Genomic DNA, 18,732 nt, shown 5'->3' on the forward strand with positions numbered 1-18,732 from the left:
AAAAAGAGAGAAGATGAGAGAGATCGCAACATTATAGGGGCGGTCTGGACCCATTCAATAGATATCCGATAGTAAGAGCTACACGTTAAAAGACCATGGTGGCGGTATCGTGTACCGGGGAGGCTAGGGTCTTCAGGTCCAATGTCTCTCCGAGTAAGAGATGTCACATAGTTCAGACATGCAACAGGCTCTATATGATACTAAAAGTGTCTGCCTCTGTATATCTTGGACTTGATGGAGTAAACATGAGCAGACTGGCATAATCTTTGTCGACAGCCCGAGCAGAGTAATTAAATAGTGATTAATCACCATAATCACACAGGTCTTGGCAGATTCTGACTAGCAATTGTCGAGAGACCTACTTCTATTTGTTTGTCCTTTAGCCATGTCACCATCCACCATATGTAATCCATAGTCAGAATCAGGACGTTACCAAAAACGTGTTACTTCCCTATACGGTTTTTGCAATTGTATGAAAAATCCGCACTACGGTCCTGTGGCTCAGAGCTGTGTGGCTCCCACAGAGCAGCATGCAGTTGAGAAAGGGATGCCGGCTGCCCACTTCAACTCTGGAGCCGCAATAAACAATATATGGCATATCGATGATCAGATCATGTCAAGATGCGACAGTACTGCGTAAGCGCAGACTTGAACACCTGTCTGTGAGTGAGCACTCTGGTTGCTTCAATCTTACTTCAAAGCTGATGCTGCAGGAGTGGTCTTCCTTGGTCAAGTTGTTAACACATATTACTCGCCCAATACGATCCGAGCGAGGTAATAGAAGCCACTACTCTATTCGAGGAGCGTTTATTGTCATGTAACATAGACCAATTGTTTCAGATAAATTGTAATGAAAATGAAGGACTGCATAAAAATGGGCCAGAACTGCCACGTACGGCACCGGACTCAGTGGTGACGAATGTCATAATATCTCTCACCCTCGTGTTGTTTTCAGGGTTATGGTTCCAAAATGTAGAGCCCTCCACGCATTCAATCTCCACGGAACAGTATGTTATCCAGTAGTACAGATCCCTATGGCCAGCGCACTGCTCCACCGGGTTTGGACTAATGCACAGTCTCTCTAGTTTCACCGCGACTGCCGTATGCGCGTATGTGACGCACTTGGCATTTCTCGAACGCAAATGCTCGCTATCAGTAATCCTCAAAATCCCATATAATAGTAAATCCTAGAGCAGATCGCAATGCAAAGGTCATCGTGCACGTTACCTCTTCTGAGGCGCTGTGAGTTTGTCCCATTATGGACCGCTCCATATCTGTATTGAGGCCATGCCAGCATAAAGTGACATCCAACTCCACTTCCTGCCAGCTAAAGATTTTTCTTGTTCTCCCTCTGTTAATGGATGTTGTATGAAAGTGGCTGCTAAGCTGTATTTTGTGTGCTTCATATCTACACTTATTCGCTCTGGTTGTGTTAATAATTAATGGTCCCGAATACATTCTGTGTTGAAGAACCTCAAGTATTAGGTCTGTCTAGGAGTAATATCTGGGATAATTATGTAAACACTATTTAATAGCAAGAACTTATATGCTTCACTCGACACACTCGTAGTTCGACATGCAATCTATAACATAGATTTCTTTCTAATGGCTCCGGTCGGAATAGTATATATTGCGCAGCTAGTGATATTACCTCAACAATAAAGTACAATCTGGCGTTGTGGGGAGTTATGTGCTACTGCACAAGAGAAATGGAACGCATCCTTAGCAGTTAGTATAATGGCAGCGGATTTTACTCTGCAGCCACTTGAGGTATGTAAAACAAGCTGCTTCATACAGCGTAAGCGAGCTATGAAAAGGTTGTTGCGAGGTGGATCTCTATTGAGGAAAGGCAGGTACTGAGTTGAACATTATGATCAACCCGAGTCTCCAGTCATGCAGAGCCAATATAAAATTATCTATGTCTCTATGTGTCCATCAATAACTAACCTAGATTGCTAATCGTTGTTCCTCTGCTAGGTTAATTTGTTCGAGTATAGTGAGCTTCGAAAGAGTTTGAGAAGGGCTACGAGAGTTGCGGCGTCCAGCATTGGCCGGTTCGCTGTATAGAACGATTGTATTTGTTGAAGAGTCTTCACGTTCATTCGGAAGTTACCTGGTAGTAGTGGTGTTTGACTTGTACGAAATAAACAAAAAACACATCATAATCTAATGGAAATGAAGTCTTCTTTTCTAGACCCAAAAACCCTCCTTAATCGTCCTGGCACAGTAGAATTATGAGGCTTGTGTTAAGAAAAACCAACATAAAGGTTTTGTTTATGGGACATATGGAGATCAGTTGACTGAACATATCCCCAAATCCCTGCTCGAGTCGGAGTGAAATGAAGAGTAACATCAAGCAGAAAACTTTGTTCTATCCAGCAAAAAGCCAGTGGAGTGAACCCTACTTCTGTTGCTTTTCATAGATCCAATTCAGTCCCAATGAGGTGTTGCCCTGGCACAACTGAATAACTTTCCCCATGTCATATTCACTGAAGACAGTTGTTTGGCGTGGACACAAGGATGCTCTCTCTACGACTTATGAGTGCCACTGTGCTAGGGGGGTCCGCAAAAGAGGTAATGTGGGCTTGAGAGACCAAAGTAACCACCACCATGGGTTTGAACTGGACGGTAAGCAGGCCTAATGAGGAATGAAGCCCAGCGTAGGGGAGTGCTAATAAAGAGAGGCAGCCTGAAGACAGAAAAGAGGGTTGCAGGGAGAAAGGGCAAGACTCTGGCAGTCTCTCTTGGTTATGAAAGAAAGGGAAAGACCAGGGCAGGCATGTAGAGAGCGTCACACCACCTTGCAGGGAAGCGCAGAAGACCAGTGAGGCGTGGCCTACTGACACGAGACAAGATTGGAGCAAGCTCCTGTAGCTCTGATCCGACAACAATAGCACATCAGGATACACTCGCGACCCTCTGGGAGGAGATGCCCTGGCATAGGCTCATATGTCTTCAGAAGTCACGCCCGAGAAAGGGGCTGCAGCGTGAAGGCTTGGGGGAAGCTGATGAGAAGAAGCTAAGAAGTCTGGGGAGGCAGTGGGCAAAAGTTGTCTGACTGGATGCATACCTTGGAAGCCAATGCAATTTGATGCTTTTGCCCCCCACTAGCCTTTGGGACAGATGTGTTTGAGCTCCCGGATTTAAAGGCATAGGGCAACTTAATGTCACGAGACAGGGTGTAAGCCATGTGATGGGGTGAAGAGTTGTGGGCGTCAAATGATCAGATGTTAATCGACATCTGTGTCCACGGTTCAGCAGAGGTGTGTAAAAAAATGTGACTTGGTGAGAAGAGCCAAAGTAGTGAGAAGATCGAAAGCCAAAAAAACTGGGTGGGGATGTGCACCCGTCTCACACATACAATCCAATGAGAGGGGATTTCCGTGGGAAGCAACTTTTTGGCTAAGCGGGAGGCACTGTGCATGGGGACAGGCCGGCCTCAAGCACGTGTGGAGACTTGATCCTGACCATGTCCAGAATGCTATGCGGCGGAATGCACTGGGTGCACACCACGGCGTAATGATAGAGCTAATCTCGCGCGGGGGAATGCGAAGAACGTCTAGGCCGGGATGCCCATCGAGCGGCCACTCTTTTCGGGGTCATCGATAGGTCCATTCGTTGGGATGTGTGCAAAGCTCTAATCTTCTGGCATCTGGGGTGCATCACCAGTTCTCTATTTGTTAGACCACTGTTTGCCGTCTCACAAACGGAAAACAGGAAGTGTAGCGCGGGTTTTGGTTCCCTCCGGGGGCGCACAGCGCGGGGTTTTGTCGGATGTTATCAGCCTCCCATCCTGTCGAGTGGAAAGGAAAACAGGATCGCTCTGTACGCCTTGCCTCCAATCTACTTCCATTGATAATACAGAACAGGTAATTTCTCAACAGATCCTCAGGGAATCCACGGCCTCATGTAATGCCTGATACGGACTGCAATGGCCTGCCAGGCCAGAACATTGGTACAATACAGACAACGCATTGTTAAACCTCGCTCACTGCACATGTCGCACGGTACCCAAGCGGCGCTTTAGTGCTGCCGAGGGTCCACTGCTACCGAGCCTTCGGATCCTATCAGCATTCACAGCAGGACCCGTGGCTGGCCATCCTCACCGACCTGCACACTTCTTGTTGCAGTCAGCACCTCAAACATGTGGTGCACGATCCTCGTGGGCACAGAGGCGTTCAGATCTGGTACTCTATAGCTCACAATTGGTTGAGAATTGGGACGCTAATCCCCTGGATTGGTGTAGGCGAGATTGCAAAACGTGCGCTTTGGATGTTATGAGTTTGCGCACCCAACAGTCAGAGAGCAAGTGCTAGCTAAAAGGTAGTAAGAAAACGTGCGACCGCAGAGGCTACCACGATAATAAATTACGTGGCGCAAAGTGGAGATATGCTCTCGCATCTGGTGGGTCAGGCGGAGGGGTACAGAGGCCGTACTGCGGGGTCCGTGAAAATTCCGCCGTTTGCTCTTAAGACTAATTTGCTCCATTTATCCACTTGCTAGACAAGTTGGGCCTTTCCACATCTTTTCTGGTGGTTCACATTAGCGGGGGCCATCCTCGGCTTTCCGCCACGCTGGGAGAGAGGGGCACAGCGCTCGGTGTTCTCAAACACCAAGCTGGTTGGTCGTTTCCCCTCAAGGTGTCATGACACAGACAGGGCTGTTTCCCCCGATGTTCTAATCAACAGAATGCCGCAAGACTCCTATCTGAGATCTGCAGCCTGGTCCAGCTACAGGTCGCGCCCTCTGGGTTCAGTCCTTTTGACCGGCCGCTGGCTTCAATGCGCTTCGATGCTGTAGCAGCCTGTCAATACACAAGGTTGCTTCTTTCCTTGTAAGCGTCAGTCCTTTAGCGATCATAAAGCCTCGGATCGGCAGGAAAAAAGGGTATCGAGCTGTCAGGGCGCCGCTGAACCGGTTCCAAACAGCAGACGACTTCCAAAGACTGTACACCTGATCCTCGTATAAAGAGCATAGGTCCAATGTAGCGACATCAACGTTCACGCCTAGAGCTTTCCGCCCTCAGCGACACCCAAGGTTATCTCCCCCAATGTTCGGGCACATAGGGAACGTACTATTCTACTGGTGTTATTTATTCCTTTATCCAAAAGCCACCTCATCACTGGTAAGGGGGAGGTTGCATTCCGTGGATGTCGCGGCAGGGCCGCTACGCCTTTATGTTGAAGCCGGACAGTAGCCGTTTAGAAGCCTGGTCCGAACGCGGCGCACCAGCCTCATTGTTCCGTTTGCGATGGCGAATAGAATGTGAAATAGAAGGAGCTCCGTGCTCGCTTTCAGAGGATCTCTTCGGTGGATCGTGGTCAGCATACGGGTAATAGCTATGCGGTATACTAGAACACCTTATCCCGTCTGGTATCGGCCAACTCATAGAAGGCATGGCGCGAGAGCCATCCTCGCCGGCGTTCCTAGGCTCAGATTCCGACTCAGGGAGATTTGTAGAGGCTGCCATGTCTTCGCATGCCGCACACATTCATCGAGAGATCACATGGATTGATACTGTGACCATCGACGCACACAGGCTAGGGATGATGCTAGCCTTTGGTGCAGTGCAGTGCTTTCAAGGCTCGCAGTGATCCTCACCAGGCGACCTAAGCCGAGGCCTAATGGGTTAGGCTTGTGAGTCAGCGCTATTTTGAAGGACAGGAACAACCACTCGAAGAAAGAAAAAAACGGTTACGCGCGTCACCTTTTAGTAACTGTTGTTCTTCGAGATGTGTTGTTCATGTCCATTCCAATACCCACCCTCCTGCCCCTCTGTCGGAGTGCTGGCAAGAAGGAACTAAGGGGGTGGAGGGTGGGTGGGCCCCTTTATAGGGTGCCATAGTGGCGCCACTCCAGGGGGCGCCAGGGCCGACCCTACAGGCGCAGCTAGGAGAAAATCTTCCGGCTGGCGTGCACGCGGCGCGCGCACACCTACTTTGAGGATATGAACAACACATCTCGAAGAATAACAGTTACTAAAAGGTGGGTAACTGTTTTTTTTGTGGTTTTCATTTATATTAGTGAGAATGGGATTCTGCATGCTGCTTTGGTTTAAATTCTTTAGTACCTTTCTGATATAGCAGAACAGATAACAAAAACTAAAACAATAACAATTCATATAGACAGGTTTTATTTGCCAGTAAAGTCTTCTGCAGTGTGCAGAGTATAAAAACATGTCTCTGCCTCAAGGAGCTTACAGTCTGAAATAAACCAACTGAAAGGGAACTCAGTCGGGTAAAACTCCTTTTACAGCACTTAATATATATACTGGGCCACATTCCTCCTTGGATAGCTCCTTTAGTTTTATAGAGTTATCCGTGGTATAAATTTGATCCACTGCATGAAAGCAGTGGCTGGGAGGACAAAGCTCTGATCTGCAATTAGTATAAATAGCAGGTAACTGTAATTCTAATTTTTTGTTACTGCTTTTGCAATGTCATTACTAGTAGAAATCTCAAATACTTGGCCAGCGCATGAAATCATATGGCCGGGCTGTGCTCTAGTACTGGTTCTAATACCAAAGGTTTAAGCCTGGCTTGTGTCCTTCATTGTGCTGGAGACCTGAATGCCAAACAGCATTCTACCATATCTACAGTTGGGCTTGAACCCAGGCAGAGGCTACAGCTTCACACCATGCACAGGTTCTCCCACCAGAAGAGGAGGCTGAGGTTTGAGTCAAGCCACCCACCCACACAGTTTGTTCTCTTCTCTCTGCACAATTGCCTTATTCCCACAGTTCAACTATTTTCCTGTAGCCTGTTTGCTTTGCTAGGGAATGTTCAAATTCCAGCTGTCTGCCTGGTGACCTAAAACCAGCCAGTTGTTAATTGTATATCATCAAAAATGAAAGGTGTTTGCAAGTTGTATTTGACAAATCTGTGGTAAGGTTGTTGTTTTAATTGTTCAGTAAATGTTTTTTCTCTCATCTCTGCAGAGAGCAAAGCTACCAAGGGATAGTTGGGAGGTATACATAGAGCTGATTAGTTAATTATTTTTTGGATGTATTTGCTGAGCACAGAGACCCACTAATTCACAGTATGGATTGTTCTCTCCCAGGCAAGGTGACAAGTCAGACTGCACATACATTGTGCTGAATGGTCGACTTCGTTCTGTCATTAGGATGGATGATGGGAAAAAACAACTGACTGGTGAATATGGACGAGGAGACCTAATTGGGGTGGTAAGAACCAGCTTCAGAATTTACTTGCTGAACTTTATATAAAACTCTGGCTTTTTAAACAAAACAAATAGAAATATGTTAATAGGTCTGATCATAACAACTTGCTGGTCTTGGCTTGTGAAAGTGAGGCTGTCAGCTATTTGAAAGGGAGGAAGCTGCTGCTACCAGCAAGCTCTGTGGCAGGATAGTGCATGTGTAGACAGTTCAGATTCTTTTCAGTTTGCTACTATTCTGTTTTGTTTCTGACATATGTGCACTGTGCAGATTTCTTTAAATAAGTATAATTTGGAATTGAAAGAGCTGGTTTGATGTTAGCGTATATCCACGTCAGACGACTTTCTCTCCCACACGCCTCTGTTCATTGCTTGCTCTTAGTACCCAGGTTAAAATATATGAAAAGGACGTCCGGCTTTACACCACGATATTGCAAGCACTTTGCCTGTCTTAAACCTAAACCAAGGGGACCTCTGAAATGCTGACGCTTCAGTTCAAACCCTCTCCTGTTTGTTCTGGCTGTTGAGTTCAGTTCTGCCTATAAACAGATGTGCTACTGCAATGTACCATCAGGAGGAGTGCCAAGTCTGAGCTCCCTTGAGACATAGAACGATCAAATGATATTACAACATCTTATTTTGCACTAGTTAAAGGCAATAGTGGTGGCATGGAGACCGCAGGTTAATGAAAATGACCTAGTGGGTATTGGGACTACAGGTGGAAAACTCTTGTTACAAAATATAGCATAGTGAGGAGGTGTGGCCTCTCTCAGGTGAATGCAGAGGGAATGTGGCAAGCTGCCTGGTGGGCGGAGCCAGAATGACCATGCCCTGCGGCAGCTCAGTTGAGAAAGAATTGCTAAGGGAGACAGACACGTCTTTCCTGTTGCTGGAGGGGACGCATAACTTGCATATTTTGTTTAATGCTTTTATTTGGATAATCTCAAAATACTTTTAAAACATGAAGCATCAGAGATAGGTAAATATTATCCCTATTTTACAGAAGGATAATTTGCAACATGGAGGGGATATGGCTCGCCTAGGTTGTTAGTTAGTGGTACGGGTGCAGGCTCCCAGCCTACTACTATGTCCAGTAGACCAAACTCATGACCACTCAAAATTTGAGCCGTTCGCTAAATTGACAGAGTGATAGGTGCTGTGGAACGATGCTGATTCAGGAGGGTATGAACAGATGAGAAATTGACAAATTTGTCAACCCTAAGTTAGGACTTGTATAGGCTGAGTACGTCAGTCATATGAAAGAAACACTTAACCAACTCACTGGGTCTTTTTGGAGTGACACTGGCTGGCATTGATGGCGTTTTGAAGGATCCTTCTTCATTAATGCAGTTCTGGCACTGCATCAACTGCTGCTGTTGAAGCTTGTCTCTCTCAAAAATTGAATGATCAGACTCCATGTGTTGATGACCTATGGTTTGACTGATTTATGAGCTCTCCTAATCTGTTTAGTGTGCATTTGTTCAAGAAGACACTTTTTAGCAATTAGGACAATTAATTTAATTGCTATATGTTCATACTGTTACCTTATCACAGTGTTCTGAACCAAAGGGTAGGGTGGATCTATAGTAGCATCACAGGATGAAGTCTGCTTATCTCCCTCTGACATCAACTAAGTGTCATCCTCCAAGATGTAAGTTAAAATAATGGGGGTCTTGGTAAAACAAAGGAACTCTCACTTAAAATAATCTTTTATTGGTGAGTTATGACTTTTTTAGTTTGGTCAAGACTTGAATTTTCTTAGGGGGAAAAATGTTTCAGATGGTGATAGTTTTTACACTTGCTATAATAATTTTGTTCATATATTGATGCAGTGTAACTCTTTCAAAATCCTTCCATCTGAAAATAGGTAGCTTTGTTTCCTTCTTTTGGCTGTGGACATCTGGTAAACTGACCACAGCCTCATAATTTCGTGTCCAATTTAGGACAGTTCCGAAATAGTGCTCTATTTAAAGTTTTTTGCAGTCCGTAGAGGCTGTGCAAAATGATTTGATGCCTTAAGCAAAGTGTGTTTTTGTTTGTTTGTTTTTAATTTATTGAAATAGAAAGAAACAATAGGTGTGAAGAACCCAGAAGTTTTTTTTAAGAAACTTAACTATTTTGAAGCCAGTGAATTTTTAATCCTAAAAGCTGTGAATACTTTTTTAACCTACTGTGAAAATGGGGTTGAATGCCAAGGTTTGTAGAAGTCTTGGAAAAGTATTTGAAAAAACAACTGTTGTGACACTTGACGGTTTGAACAAGTTGTGCCATATAAATGCAAATTTAGTCTAGTCCAGTGTTCACAGAAATAACAAAACCAGCACTAGACGAGATAACATGCTCACGTCTATGAAGTAAGTTTAGTGGCATTTTAAAAATTGTGGTGGCTGGCCTGGCCTGGTGGTTTATTGGGGAAACAACCTCTGGACATCAGAATCATTGCCTTATATGTTAGGTCAAAAGGGGATGGGAGCAATATGGAAGAGCAGTATATATCTTAAAAGTGGGCTGTGCCTGCCTTTTCTCTTGTTGGAAGGAAGCTGTAGGGAGACCGAAGAAGTGATGAAATAGAAACAACGTGCAGAACAACCCCAAAACTGGAAAAACCTGCCCAAGAACAAGCTTTTACTTCGCTCTCATAATGTGGACAGATACTGTAGACTTACTTCATAATTCAATTTCTTAGAGTATGGTGACAGGTTTCAGTGGTAGCCATGTTAGTCTGTATCAGCAAAAAAAACTAGGAGTCTTTGTGGCACCTTGAAGACTAACAAATTTATTTGGACATAAGCTTTCGTGGGCTAGAACCTACTTCATCAGTTACAGGAGCCAATATAAATACATGAAAGGATGTGGGGTGCCATGGGCCACTCTCTTACCACTTCAAAAGTTATTTCTCCTCCCTTGGTATCCTACTGTTAATTGATTAATCTTGTCAGACAGACTTAACACTTGGGGTATGTCTATACTACCGGGATTATTCCGATATTACATAAAACGGTTTTGGAACACAAGATTTTTTTAAAAAGCCGCTTTTGGGGGATGCGGCCATACTAGCACATTAATTCGGCGTGTTGCGCCATATACGCGGGTGATAGCGTTTCCGAGTTTGACTGTGGTAGCTATCCCATAGCTTCCCATAGTTCCCGCAGTCTCCCCCAGCTCATTGATTCTGGTTGAGATCCCATGCATGATGGTCGTGCAAAATAGTGCCGCAGGTGATTCTGGGTAAATGTCGTCTTTCATTCCTTCCTCCGTGAAAGCAATGGCTGACATCATTTCACCGCCCTTTTTTCTACTGATTGCCTGGCAACACCATAGCATGGCAACCATGGGACCTGTTTTTGCCTATTGTCATTGTCACCGATATGTGTACTGAGCTGCTGCAGGCCGCGGTACTCCCAGCTCTAAACCAACAGCAGCATTCAATTGCCATGCAAAGCCTGTAGCACGTAGATCGTGTTACCAGTTGTCTTTGTTACCGTCTTGCTTGTCCATTGTAAATTGGCGTTAGATTCACGGTTAATCAGTCGTTTGTACATCTTGCTAGCTGTCATGGTGCTCCTGGCTGGCCTTAGCTGAGGTCGACCCAGGTTTGGGCCCCGCCGAGGACAAAATGGGAATGACTCCGTCTGAAGTTCATCCTCTTATGGTTTATTCTAGAAATGAGCTCCAGGTGTCTGTCGTAAGAATATGGGAATGTTACTAGAGAACCATCTTGTAAGCCAGGAGACCTGAGAGAGCACAGTCTCTGCTACGTGAGTCAGATTCACCGCAGAAATGCATGAGCTATACATGCCATTTCACGCGAGGTCCACGCCTCGCACAACCCCCACCCATTTGGATCCCTCAACTCCCCACTTCTTCTTGGCTACCGTGGCAGTGTCTCCTATATGGTTGATGAATAAATAAAGAATGCAGGAATAAAGAACACATGAGTTATTTAGTGGATAAATGAGGGGAGGCCCAGCTCCAGCTGCTATGTGAGTCCAGGCAGGAAATATAACGTGGAGGGGAGAGAGCCCAGCACCCTGCTGCATGATAGCTCCAGAAGACCAGTACAGTAAATCTTTTCTGAAGGCCGTATAGACATGAAAGGGCCAAGGTGGGGGTTCTGATAGGAGTTCTCTAGTCCTCCCAGTCCTATGTTGAATAGCGGTTACCAGCCGTTCTTTCCATCTACCTGGGCATCATGACCCAGGATCATTCCTATTTTACCGGTGCCCCCAGCCGACCTCCCTGAGCAGCAGGGAGCACAATCGACGGACTGCATGACTGACGAGAGTGGCAGTCAGTATTGCCGTTCTGCACACCGGGAGGGGAGGGAGAGGATGCTGCTATGCATTCCTGTATTAGCAACCAGTTTCTAACAGCAGCATGCAGTAAGACATTAGGGTGAATCATAGACGTTTCTTGATTTTTTTTTTTCCCCCTTTCTTTCACGGAGGGGAGGGGTACATTGATGAGCATATACCTGAACACCCACATGACATGTTCATATACCTATGCATTGGGCGCAGCCAAGAATGCCAGAGTACTGTTTTGAGCACCCTGGAGACTGGGGGATTAAGCTGGAGTCATCCGTACCCAGCTCCAACCTCCCTCCGAATGGAGCCCGGTTTGCATTTGATTCTTGGTCTTCCGCTTACACTTGTCACACACGCACTGTGCTGTGGCCTCTGTTTCTATGCATAGCCTTGGAGATTTTTTCAATGCTTTTTTTCATATTCGTCTCTGTAACGGAGCTTGTGAAAACAGATTTGTCTCCATACAGTGAGCAGATCCAGTATCTCACGTACGGCCCATGCTGGAAGCATCTTTTTGGATGTGGGACTGCATCGTCACCCGTGCTGATCAGAGCTCCACGCTGGGCAAACAGGAAATGAAATTCAAAAGTTCGCAGGGCTTTTCCTGTTTACCTGACCAGTGCATCCGAGTTTGGATTGCTGTCCAGAGCAGTCACAATGGTGCACTGTGGGATACTGCCTGGAGGCCAATACCATCGATTTGCGGCCACACTAACCCTAATCCGATATGGTAATACCGATTTCAGCGCTACTCCTCTTGTCGGGTAGAAGTACAGAAACTGGTTTAAAGAGCCCTTTATATTGATACAAAGGGCCTCGTGCAGACGGGTGCAGCGTTAAATCGGTTTAACGCTGCTAAAATCGGTATAAACGCATAGTGTAGACCAGGCCTTGGTAAAGCACCCCACATCCTTTCATGAATTTATACCTGCTCCTGTATCTTTTACTTCATACTCCTCGTTTTTTCCTTAGAGTAGTGTCCCTACCTGTGCTCCACTCTAGGAATGCGAGTGCCTCCTGCACCCTGGATCAGAGATTTCTCATAGCAGTGCCTCTTCGGCCCACACATAGAAGTCAGTCAGTCTTGTGCCCCATGCCGTTGTTATGTAGCACCACTGCCTGGGCAAACCACCCTGCATTTCCTTCTCAAGTGCCTCAGCCTGCGATGTGTCTGGTGGTTGTCCTGTTGAATTTTCTTCAGCTTTATCCTGTTTTTTCTTATTAATAGTCATAGTATCAGTGTTGCTGTTAGTTTCAGGAGTTAGTAAATAGTAGTATTGCTTCTTATCTTATCTTTTTGGGAATTTTTTTTATTTTATTTTTTCTCATATTGTATTTAGATAAATACTAGTTAATTAGCTCTTTACTGGGAGGTTATGCCCAGTTCTGGCTTCAGATGCTGTCTGTTGTGCCAGGAGGTGATCCCACTTCAGCTGCATCCAGTGCCTAGGGAATCGCACTTTGCCCAGTAGTGCAACTTTTGTGTGGCTCTGAAATCAAGAGGCAGAAAAACCAGAGAAATAAAGTTTGTCTCCTCATGATGGAGAGCTCTCTATGCCTGGCTTCTGACCCAGGCCCCAAGGGACCCTCCTCTGCATGCCAGTCTGTGTGAAAGTCTATGTTAACCCATGGGAGATCCCTCTATTTTGTCTTCAGCTGGCTAAAGAGGGAGCCTCTTCACCCCCCAGGATGCTCCACTGTGACGGGTTGGATCACAGAAACCCCCCTGGGAGCTGTCAACTGATGTGCCAAGACTGTCTCTGCTCCTGTTTTCCCTGCCAGCTCAGGACTCCAGTACCCTGTCTTGCTGAGCCAGACACCCCCATCTGCTCCAACAAAGACCCAGAGTCTGAATTACTTGCCCCAGAATTGCAGGGATACCTGAAAGCAGCTAACAGAAGTGGGTCTAAACCCAAATAAATCCATTTTGCTCTGTATAAAGCTTATGCAGGGTAAACTCATGAATTGTTAGCCCTCTATTACACTGATAGAGAGAGATGCACAGTCGTTTGCTCCTCCAGGTATTAATACATACTGTGAGTTAACTAATACATAAAAAGTGATTTTTATTAAATACAGAAAGTAGGATTTAAGTGGTTCCAAGTTGTAACAGACAGAACAAAGTAAGTCACCAAGCAAAATAAGATGCGTAAATCTTTGTCTAATCAAACTGAATGCAGATAAGATCCTCACCGGTTCCAGAATGCTCCCTTTTACAGACTAATCTCCTTTTAGCCTGGGTCCAGCAATCACTCACACTCCTTTGTTCCAGTTTCTTCCAAGTATCCTGTGTGGCGGAGAGGCTCCCTGTTTAGCCAGCTGAAGACAAATGATGCCTTGCTGGTATGAGTGCCCTTAGGTGCCTCCTCCTATAACTTACGCATCTCCTCCCTGGTCATATTGAGACCCTGGTGCAGTTTACTGTGAGCAGTTTTCCAGAGCCTTCAGCACCACCTGCCATAGAGAAGGGCAACCTGCGGCACTGCTCCCTCCAGGAGACGTGGCCCTCAAGAGGAATCCTTCGAGGAGCAGGAAGCTAGAGCTGAGGAAGAGGTTTCTCCTATAGCCAACATCTCTTTGTCTCTGGATGAAGCAGTCATTCCTCCTCCACCACATCAGATGGACGATTTTAAACACTTCCAGGATCTGATCAAGAGAGTTACAAACTCCTTGAAGAGTCTTCTTGAGGTGAAAGAGCGTCGTCATAAGCTACTTGATATCCTCCACCCACCCACATCAGTCCACATCACCCTGCCTGTTAATGAGGCTCTGCTGGACCCAGGTAAGATCATCTGGCGCACCCCCACTTCCATTCCACCTACATGCAAGAGAGCAGATAAGAAGTATTATTTCCCAGCAAAGGATTCAAAATTTTTGTTTTCCCATCTCACTTAACTCCTTAGTAGTTGATGCAGTTAATGAATGTGGAAGACAGCACCATGCTAAAACCACACCTCCAATAAAAAGACCATGAGCATCTAGATTTACTGAGGAGGAAATCTTCTTATTCCTCAGCTTCCTTACAATTTAGAATTTGCCAATTATCAGGTGTTAATGGCAAAGTACAGTCACATGACTTATACCCAGCTGAACTCTTTCATGATCACCCATCGACAGAGCACAGGGAGCAGTTCCAGGCAATAGTTGTGGAAGGCCAACTTCTTGCTAGAACAGCCCCATAAGCCGCCTCTTACGTGGCTGATATTGCTACAGCAGTAGTTATGGGAAAGACTTCCTGGCTCCAGCTCTCTGGAGTCCCAAAAGAAGTCCGAAGTACTGTAGAGGGTTGTCTTTTGATGGGTCTAAGTTTGCAGAGAGCACGGACGAGTCTCTGCAAACATTAAAGGACTCTGGAGCTGCTTTGTGTTCTCTTGGTGTTTACACACCTGCTTAGAAGAGAAAGCTCAGCAAGTTGATCCCATGTTGCCCAATTTCTTTCTTCTCAGAGGTCGTATTAACCACAAAAAAAAAAAAGGCAGAGAGTCCAGAGAAGGAAACAGCCGCCCACGTTGTGCCCATCCACCTCCAAGCAGCAATTTTGACAGATCGGTCGAGGGCTTGAATTGCCATCTTCATCCTCTTCAGCAACACTGATTCTCCAGCCTTCCTCCCTTTGGCAGCCACCTTCACCACTAATTTTTTTTTTAAATTAACAACTAAACTTTACTTAAAAAATACAAACTTAAAAAATGAGACACAAAATACCAAATTTTTGCTGTAGTGATAACTAGGCATATAAGAAGGTACAGTAAACTTTCGTGATCTTTAGCTCAGATAATGAGCTAACCCAAGTTGACCAAAACAGATTAAGGTTTCTTCATTTTCCTGTCCTCGAGAATGAGAAGTTGTTCCCCAGGTGTTATGGACTTAAATTCCTCAATCACATTATTTTAATTAACTGACAAAGCCAATTGTTGTTCAATGTACAAAATCATGAGTGAGTCGAGGCGCTGTTGGGACATTGTACTTCTTAGTTTTGTTTTTTATATGTGCTAGTTTCGAAAAGGCGCTTTCACATGAATAGCTTGTAACAGGTAAGACTGGAAAGGATTGAATAGATTTGTAAAAGGCCTGGAACATTGAAGACCAATCGGATTCCTTTAGCCAATCAAGCCACTCTCTGGCGGTGTTCGTAGCGCTACCTTTAGGAACAGTTCCATCAAAACCATGAAGCAATCTGAGTTCAGCTTCCAACTCGTCCAAGAACACTTTAAATTTGTTGGCAATGATTCGCATATCGTCCCTGCCAATGTCTAAGTTCAGCAGTTTTCCCATTGCAGTCACAATTTTACAAGTCTCCTGTTCAAATCGCTGGTCAATGCTGGTAATCACTGGGTAAAACGAAGTTATTCTCTCCTGCTCCTCTTTTGTATCAAAGTGATGCTGGGACTCAAACACGTCGTCAATACGAGTGGACGTTTTTCTCTTCTTAACTGGGGGAATCAATAGATCATTCTCTACACACATTTTCACACTGTCATTAAAAATAGATTGAAAATATTCTGGGCCACTTCTCATCGCAGCCAAAGAGTTATGCAAGCTTTTCTCCCCTGTCATTGCAGTAAGTGAGTTGAGATCTGGAGCTTGAAGAGCCTTACTCACTTTTACCGCCATCTGGAGAATAGGGTGCATCATATGAAGGGCAAAGATGAACTTGAATGAATTTAGTTCATGGATAAGGCCTCTGGCTTTTATTTTAGCGTCAGCAAGGCAAGTTGTTTCTATAATCTCTTCTAAAGCTTGTAAAATGATGGAGCAGTTTTGTTTTACAGCAGCCACTGCTTCTGCTCTGCATGGCCCACCTTGTGTTTGACAGTGACTTCAAAGTCTTCAACTGGATCCTACTTCTTGGGAACTTCTCTCCATTACTGCTTGTCGCACAGGACTCCCCTCCTGAAGGCATGAAGAGTCTGAATAACACCACAAAAATCAAAGACAGTTCTGTTTTGTTTACTTGAAGTTGCATGATCTACTAGGATGGGTCAAACAATTCGCATAGCATGGTACACAGAGTATTTTCACTGTTTTTTTCTTTACATTTCATTGATCTCCTCCAGTACAATCCAGACATACTAGATGCACCATCAAACAGAGAGACATCACTGATGACCAGTCAATTTTAAGATGCCCGAGGACACAGTTTAACTGGTCAAAAATAGACTGAGAATCACTGTTCATAGTCTCTGAACAGACACAAAATGTTCAACTGGACTATGTTTCTTTGTCAATACCACACCGCAATGGACATCTGTTCATGGTTCCACAGTCACAGCAGTGTCACCTGCAATTATTGAGACCATTTTTCCATTTAGTGAAGACACAATCTTTTGTTGCACGACTTTTGCAAGGCCACAATTAAATCATTTTGTGAGATTACTCAGATAGGTAGCATTTTGAGGAGATTGTTGCACATGCTTTCATTATGGATCATAATTTGGAGCATATTGACAAGATTTAGAAATAAACCACTCTCAAAAGTGTCAGCTTTTTCATTGTGACCCTTAATGGTCTCCCACCTATCGTCAAACCACAACAATGTCAATCAGTCGCTCCATTTACCTTCGGTTGTGGCCACCATTCTTCTTCTTGTTTAGACAGAAAGCCTGTTTCCTTCATCCAACAATACATCAATAGGTTTCCCTTCATTTAAACTTGAACAGGAAGAACAGCTCAACACATGAGATTTTGACAGTTGGTGGTTTTTAAAACTTTCGTTAGCCCTATGCCATTTGTGAATCCCTTATCAATAAATGCTGGATCCGTGTACCTTTGTTGCTGCATCATTAGAGGAGAGCAATGGCAGTAAAGCAAAATGCTGCATCCTTTGATCGGCTATGTTCTAACCACTATACTTTTTCATACCATTCAAACTGAAAAACTTCTTTCTTTATTCCCTATGACCGGGGTTCTATCAATTTTTTGGAATACACAGACCGGGTCATCAGATGGAATGTTTATGTCTTTGAATAGGAACTACACTGACCTGAATAAGAGAGAGAGTCTGTTTCGTTGGTCATTACTCAGTTTATTGCATGCACTGGAACTGGTGGCACATTATCTTCATGTAAGTTCTTAACCGAGGAGTCCGAGGTATTTCGACTACTATCAGCCCATTCCTTATAATTCAGTTTGCTTGTTCCTTATCTGAACAATGAACTGATCCATATTTTAAAATTAAAAGGGGAGTATCATATGATTGAATTAAAGGATACAGCCCACGTGATCTGGATGCACTCAGTGGAATACAGTAGGAAGACACACAACACACACACACAACACACACATACACAACAACATGAACAATGGATGTTACCTACACACATGTAACAAGAGGTGATGATCAGTTAAGGAGCTATACCAGCAGTAGAGAGAGAAACTTTTTGTGTATGGTAATCAAAATGGTCCATTACAGCAGTTGAAAGAAATTTGAGAGCAGTAGGGGGGAAATAAACACGAGGAAATAGTTTTACTTGTTGTATGACCCATCCATTCCAGTCTTTATTCAAGCTTAATTATGGTGTCCTTTTGCAAATTAATTCCAATTCAATTCTCGGTGGAATCTGTTTTTAAGTTTTTTGTTGTAACATCGCGACTTTCAGGTCTGTAATCGAAGATGACCGAGAAGAGATATGAAGTATTCTTCCGACGCTTTTGAATGTTATAATTCTTGACATCTGATTTGTGTCCATTTATTCTTTTACATTGTCCGGTTTGGCCAATGTACATGGCAGAGGGATATTGTTGGCACCATAATAGGACCTAATCACATCAGCCACACTATCAGAGGCTCATTTACCTGCACATCTACCAATGTGATATATGCCATCATGTGCCAGCAATGTCCCTCTTCTGGCACATGATGGCATATATCACATTGGTATATGTGTAGGAGAACAAGCCTCTGATAGTATGGCTGATGTGATTAGGTCCTATGAGGATAGTGATAGTGGCTGCGAAATGCTCAGGGAGATTAGAGAGGCTATAAAAATAAAAAACTCAATAAACTCAGTAATTATGAGAGATTTCAACTAACCGTTCCCGGTCTGTACTGGAAATAACTTACTGAAGGTTTCTTCCGAGTTTCATGTCAAGCAGCTCAGTTACTTGCCTGTCTTCCACCCCACACTGCATCTAGATAACCAGGAGGCACTGCTACACACCCTTGATGTCAGGAGAGCCTTGGCCTTCTATCTGGATAGGACAAAGTCCTTCGGAAAGACCAATAGTCTGTTTCGCTAGCAGATCAAGC

The 18,732-nt window shown here is 44.6% G+C and overlaps 1 protein-coding gene across 9 annotated transcripts in view; it reads left to right on the top strand.

The window, feature by feature from the left end:
* PNPLA7 (patatin like domain 7, lysophospholipase) overlaps positions 1 to 18,732 on the top strand; it is a 557,191-nt gene that overhangs the window by 261,298 nt on the left and 277,161 nt on the right. For all 9 annotated transcript variants that reach the window (XM_075060490.1, XM_075060494.1, XM_075060495.1 and 6 more), the window contains one exon: positions 7,060 to 7,183. In XM_075060490.1, coding sequence (XP_074916591.1) covers positions 7,060 to 7,183 — 124 coding nt within the window. The remainder of the gene's footprint in view (positions 1 to 7,059; positions 7,184 to 18,732) is intronic.

The sequence above is a fragment of the Chelonoidis abingdonii genome, chromosome 24 (assembly GCF_003597395.2).
Source record: "Chelonoidis abingdonii isolate Lonesome George chromosome 24, CheloAbing_2.0, whole genome shotgun sequence".
NCBI lineage: Eukaryota > Metazoa > Chordata > Testudines > Testudinidae > Chelonoidis > Chelonoidis abingdonii.